Here is a 6,833-nt window from a genome sequence, read left to right on the forward strand (position 1 = left end):
AACGCGGAAGAAGTAAACGAGTGAGGACACTGAAAGAATATTTAGTTACAGCGCCGATGCAACCGGTTTTAACGAGCGGCATGATCGATATGGGTTTTCCTCGACGAGGATACCTCGAGTAATTAATAGCGGAGATGAAAATAAAAATGTACGACCTGGGAGAACAAACGGTTACGCGGGTCGTCGCCTATGCAAGTTTCTGGATTAAACTAAATCCATAAATCTACACGGATGATCGAGGTCGGTCGTGGTGCAACGTTGGCAGACGTCGTTGGAAACATTGCGCGTGAAAGATGACGAATACTATAGGGGACGCGTGAAGTTTAAAGAAAGCAAGCACGTGGGAATTGGGTTTTTTTCCACGAGATAGGAAGGCGCGTGAACGCGAAGGAGGTCGAGAAAGAGGTTAAACGTTTGGGAAGAAAGCGTCGGAAAGCGGACGCGTAGAGACGCGAGTAAAGTGGCGCGCGGAGTGACGCGATTCGAACGGCCGAGCAAAGAAAGCGCAGCGGCTCGGAAGAAGTTTAACGAGCAAAGTGCAAGAGCGAGAACGAAGGGGAGAAAAGTGCAACTTGTACGGCGCACACTCACGCACGTCTCAGCTTCCCCTACCTCGTAACCGTCTGGTACACAGAGAGGTGTCCGGAGACGGAGAACTACCGGTATATATCATCACGTCGTCGGCCGCTACACACACTTTCGTATTTATCGGGAGAAGAAGGGGAGGAAAGGCTACGGACGGTACATTCGGGCCAGTGCGTTGCGAGATTTCGTGGTGAAAGGACATCGTAAGCCAAGTGGACGATCGTAAGCCTTTATTCTCGGTTTTATTTCATTTCTCCAGCTTACACCGAACAGCCGCCGGTTGCACACGGCTCCTCTTCCTTTCTTCGATCTAGCGTTTATCTTCGCGTCACGTGATTCGAAAAGGAGCGCGATATCAGGAAATCTATCGCGCATCAACGAGTCCCGACATGGCTTCGACAATCAAGGTGAGTGAGTGACGAACGTGCAACAGGTAGATACACGCGCACCCTATGTACACGTACGCCCGGTGATTTAAAGTTTCGCAGTATCCGGAGGGGCTCTCTCTGTTTCCCGCTGTCTTTCTCTCCCTATTTCCGCCGTCACGGGATCCGCTCCATGCTCCCATAGGGGTGGTTGCCTGGCGAACTCGATACCGTCACCGATCCTGCCTTTCTCTATCTTGAATATTTAGAAGACGAGACGGGCTATCGCCGTTTTCGAAGTCACGTACCTCTAACTTTTCCCGATCAAGTCTACGTACGGAGAATACCGATCGCACTCTGCCTAAATGGTCCATTACCGCGGTAATCCCTTCCGCCAGAATCTCGCCTTATCGGTTACGATTGCACGTTGTTTCGCATCGATATTTTATATCGGTCACGTAAGTTCGCTTTCTCGCATCGAACTTCTGTTTTGCTTTTTTAAACAGCTCTGTCGCTATTCTTACCGAAACGAACAAACGTCGTCCGAGACGAAGCAGTCGCAACGACCGTCGCGTTAGATAGATTTTCGTGATGCGAATCGAAAGTGCCACTGCACACGCGTATCGTGATACAGAAAGCAGTTTTCTAGAGCGCAGAACCGTGTGCCGTTTGGATTAACGTATATACGCGTTTCGCGGGACGATAAGAGCTCTCGGAAAAAATTCGCGACTGGCTCTGACGGAGCCGAACAGTGGAAATCCTTGCGATATTAAAGAGCCAATAAACGTCAAGAGGCAACGAGTTTCCAGTTATTTCGTCGGAAAGAGGATATCGGCTAAGTGCGCGCGCGTATTCATTCGTTTCTTTCGCGATATATTTCCATGCAATCTGAAAACAGCTGTAACGTGTTTATTTCCTCCGATTGAAAAAGAAGCGAACGAAAAATCGAGCAAGATGATAAGCGACGAACATATCGATCCTGATATTTCCCTGGTCCGTCAATCGGGAAAAACATGATTAAGTTCCGGCACGTAGCTCAGCTTTGCAGCGATCCAATCGAAATCCATTTATCGAAGGCGTCGCAACGTTATAACTTATGCGTGTCGCAATCGTACGTTCACGAACAATGGCATGGAAACGGCAACTGCACGGAATAACAAACCGATGGAAAGGGTTCCTTCGTCGTTTAGTTCTACTTAAAACTCGATCGTCCTAACTAAATCGTATTGCGCGTTGTTCGAAAGCTTGGGAGAGAATTGAGAAATTCCATTACACCCGTTGCGTGTGTTCGCGAGGAATTCGCGTTCAACGGTGGAGGATGGCACCCGTTAATTCGCTACAGTTCGATATTTACACTGGCCGGCATTCTCCTCCGTACGGCGAATTACGATTCATTCGGCGCATCGTCGATATCGAACGGCAGTCACAGAGTCGTGTAATCGTTGTCCATCGGATGCCAGTCGACAACTAGGCGATTGTAAATTAATTTAATAACTGAAACGGCACGGCATTTCGGCCAGTCGTATATGAACAATAAATTATTATTTATCGTGCACGGGGCTTGCAAAGTCGCGTGCTCGCGCGCTTGCGTACACGCGCGTCCACCGATAACTACGGCGGAATATTACGGCTACAAATGGCACGAGTTTTCCAGGCATCCCCCGTTTAAGCGGTGAATTATCATTCATAGACTGTGACGACAATTAACGGGCCATACGTAGGATCTACGCGGAATGCATGGACGAGAGGAATCGTCAGCATCGTCTAGCTCGGACGTAATAACCCACAACGTTATGGTTACTATCGTTACAGCCGACGTGACAGCAATAAAATCTATATCACACCCATTTGCCATTTAGAGCGGCCAATAATTCTTATAATCCACATCGATTTGCGGAAGTAAGCGGTTTGCGTGCACGTACCAGAGCCGGCATCCAATCCACAAATCATCCCTGACCGTGTATATACAGAGACGTGGTGATTTACCGAACCGTCGCGATTATTAGCACGCCTATAGGAAAATCGAAACTCACCGCTGATCCTGTTCAAGTATTCAGCCGATTATAGCGGATAGGGGAAACCAATGAAAAGTCACGAAGTTGATCGATCGAGCCTTAAGATTTAACTTTTGGCAAGTCGACGACTGTTCGTTATCGCCAGTGATATCGCTGAATATTTCATTTTATAGCGATAAAGGAAGAAGACCGAAAGGCTCCTTACCTCTATGCGATAATCAAATTTACCTAATCTCGTTGTGCGTTTCTTAAATTCTTGCGTCTGAATCTCACTCTCGTTTAAACGAATAAACTAACGTTTTAATGAAATTTCTAGCAAAGCAATTGGAACGAAGAATCGTGTACGTTGGTAACGATTATTTCGTTATTTCCTTAATCTTCCCTCTGCAGCGAGAAATGTCCCAACGATGGAAAACTAGGAAAGGCAAAGTGGTTAATATAGTTTGATAGAATTAATACAAAGCGTAAATGTAATTTAGAAGGAAATAAATGCGAGATACTCGCGCGAGTCGGAATTGATTCAAAAAGGAAATATACACGGGTCTTCTATGAGCGATTACCGTTGAAGATGTACAAATGGAAGAAAAATCGCGCGATTCACGTCAATTTTGAAATCTATTCTCGAAATTCGCTAGTAATTTAGGATAAGAGGTGGGAGAGGGTAATTGGAAAAAGTACAAAACGACACCGAAGAGGGAAACAAAAAGGAAAGAAGAGAAGGACCGCGTGTTCCGGATTGTGATGCGAGTTGTTTAAAAACGAGGTTGATCGTCAAGGGAGGTGCATGCAGTCGAGAGGTACAGCGCGACGAAAATAAAATCGAACTTTGAAATATTCGTCACGGCCGGTGTCAAAAGAATGAAAAAAAAGAGAAGGTGTGTCGGGCATAGGATGCCGAATATACTGCCAAAGTATATTCATCTGTCAAGCAGCTGCGATCTAATCGGAAATATTTTTTACGTTTCTCTTCCTCTTTCACCGACTAGCTCCATACTTTTCAGATGGACAAGCAATCGGACGATTCGGCAGCAAAGCTAACAATAAGATCGTTTCTGAAAAAGATCGTGCAAATATGACGCATGGCGGGGACTCGGAACGATCGAATCGTTTATGGTGACTATGGTGACTATTTCGGGGAACTTTACATATACATACGTATATTTGTTACCGTTGAAGAATATCGAGGAAGTTGCTTATTTTCGGCAGGATACAATCTATAATATAATTTACAAGTTTGTTAATAAGTGTAACAACTAGGTATTATTTTATCGCTACGATATGATAACATTCGTTTGAAATAACCGATAGTTTGAAATAAATAAAATATAGTATAAATAAGTCAGGGTACAATTCTTCGACGAAACTTATAACAAACTACGTTGGAAAGATTAATTACCCTCGGACTATTTACGTAGTCTACAAAATACCGGATCACAAAGCTTTATCTTCGTTCCAGTTCTTACTTCGTTCCTGTTTTAAATGGGACCGTACAGCCTCAGAGGATAGACTGGTCCTGTGGCGAGAGATTAATGAATTACCTACTTCTTTGACCACTCCGTCTACTATTTTATTTCTTTCGCGAGAAAGAATCCGGATTACGGTGAGAACAATTTTCCTCTCTGTTCTTTCGCGCGAAGGCAAACTCACGTGCTACGTGGACGAAGCAAATAGTATTATCGTTCGAGTCGATATCGTTACCGAACACACCGTTGCCTGGAAAACGGCGAACGAAGGCGAACGAAGTAATTTAAAAGGCAACTCGTTAGTCAGTCGCCGTACACAATGTAGAGATGCAACGAAACACGGAAGCGTGTTGATAGGAGCCGGGGTGAGTCGGCAGACCAACGGAAGCAAACAAACGAAAGTCGTAGGTACGCGCATGCCTTCGTTACTCACGGTGGTTACTGCTTGTTTAGCTATGTTAGCTTTGGCGTGCTTCGCCAGGGCAGCGTATAGTCGCAGTCTACAGCTAGCCTTTCCTTATCCCCTTTCGCTATTTCACCCTAGGTATACTCGTGTGTTCCGACCTTTACCGCGGTAACATCCGCCAATTCGCTTCGTCCTCGTTGGCTCGGTCTATCCGTTACCTATCCTTTTATTATATTCCAGTTCAATTTCCTGCTTTCAACGAGTCATGGGAACTTTGGATTCCTCTCTTTCGTTCCGCGACGCGACTCGGTGTGTACCAATTAAATAAACGACATCGATCGATCTAGAAACTTGGAATTGTATCATTATCTCGTCGTATCGGATAGGCGCCACTCAATCTCGTTAACCGTGAATTTCCTTAATTGCTTCGTGCCCAGATGTGCGGAAAGTGCCTCGACCTTTTAAAGATAGTTCCCGTAACGTCTATTTACTTAGAGCCCCGTGTGCAGCACTTAACTATCTCCAACTATGTTTCAGCTGCTGCTGGTCGCCTGCGCTTTCCTCGTTTACGCTGTTATGGCAGAATCGGAAGAAGGACAGACTGCAAGATCTCGAGTCTCCGACGAGCAACTAAATATGGCCCTGAGCGACCAACGTTACTTGAGGAGACAACTCAAGTGCGCGTTGGGCGAAGCTCCTTGTGATCCTGTAGGAAGACGTTTGAAAAGTACGTGTTCGTTGGACGTGTAAATCCATCGGGCGAAGGGGCGGGAGGCACGCACAACTCACCACGTCTTGTCTCTTGCGTAACCAAGGTTTCGCGATTGTCCTGAACGAAACACGGTACAGTGTGGAATTTCCAATGGATCGCGTGGACTACAAAAAAAAAAAAAAAAAAAGAAAGGTTGTCGCGAGTAGTCGGGAGGGAACGCGGTGATTGGTATTTTCTTCGATTCAATGGATACGTTAACGTTGGGTGGAATTAAATCGATTTTATGGGAAAGTTCACGTTGTTCCGAACGGCGAGTCATCGAATTGCTTAGGTTGGATTTATATCCGTATTTCGAGAGCCGTGTGTTTCCTCGGAGACTTTGCCGATAAATTTCTGTAAAGTTACCAGCAGAATTCGATTTAACCCAGGCGTTGTTATCCAGGTTTAGCACCACTGGTTTTGAGAGGCTCCTGCCCGCAATGTAGCCCCGAGGAAACACGACAGATCAAGAAGGTCCTTTCACACATTCAACGGACCTATCCAAAGGAGTGGTCGAAGATAGTGCAGCAATATGCCGGAGTTTCGTAAGACGTTGGGATAATGGGAGCAGCTGAGGGGAAAACGGCGATGGTGGATACGTGGATAAAAAAAGAAAAGATAAAGTACGGGAAACAGGAAAACGACGATCTGCCTACAATAGCCGTTTAAACCATCGCTCAATTGTTTTCTTCCGTACGTTAGAGAAAGGTACGATCGTATTCACATCGAGTTCTTACGGCACGCGTTATATCCAACACCTCTTCATCTTCCTTAATGAACACGTTTACTATCGTTGATCGTTAACACAGCGTTACACACATAAGGAGTATTTTATACACATCGAGACAATCGTATTATATACCGCAATAAAGTTTGTTTTCCAAAATACAGAATAGAATCGATTTTCCACGAAGACACGTTTTCGCTCGGTTCGAGCTCGCAAGCGAGCAATATGTGTTACCGGGTATGGAGCGAATTCACGCTGTTCAGCGATCGAGACTAGTTGGCGTAGCGAAAAGTCACGAATCGAGAGCGGTATATAAAAATGAAAAGAGCGAAGAAAAGTGCAAGAGGGAATGATCGTCTACGATTATGACGTTAGAAACGGGGACAGTAATAATAGCGGATGCAAGTAGCGGGAAAGTAATAAGCCGGATTCATATTTTATATTTTATTCCGGCGTCTCGCCTGGTTTCAATTTCGCTGTATTACAATAGATAGCTTTATTCCCGTAAACTATACGAGAAA

General features: G+C 45.3%; 1 protein-coding gene across 1 annotated transcript; it reads left to right on the forward strand.

Moving 5' to 3' along the window:
• The first annotated feature begins 642 nt into the window (after window positions 1-642).
• Window positions 643-6,475, forward strand: LOC117208361 (allergen Tha p 1). Its single transcript, XM_033449509.1, has 3 exons — window positions 643-992; window positions 5,372-5,561; window positions 5,989-6,475. Exons 1-3 carry the CDS (start codon window positions 975-977, stop codon window positions 6,132-6,134), a joined length of 354 nt encoding a protein of 117 aa, XP_033305400.1. The 5' UTR covers window positions 643-974; the 3' UTR covers window positions 6,135-6,475.
• Window positions 6,476-6,833: the final 358 nt, after the last annotated feature.

The sequence above is a fragment of the Bombus bifarius genome, unplaced genomic scaffold (assembly GCF_011952205.1).
Source record: "Bombus bifarius isolate JDL3187 unplaced genomic scaffold, Bbif_JDL3187 scf7180000008062, whole genome shotgun sequence".
Taxonomy (NCBI): domain Eukaryota; kingdom Metazoa; phylum Arthropoda; class Insecta; order Hymenoptera; family Apidae; genus Bombus; species Bombus bifarius.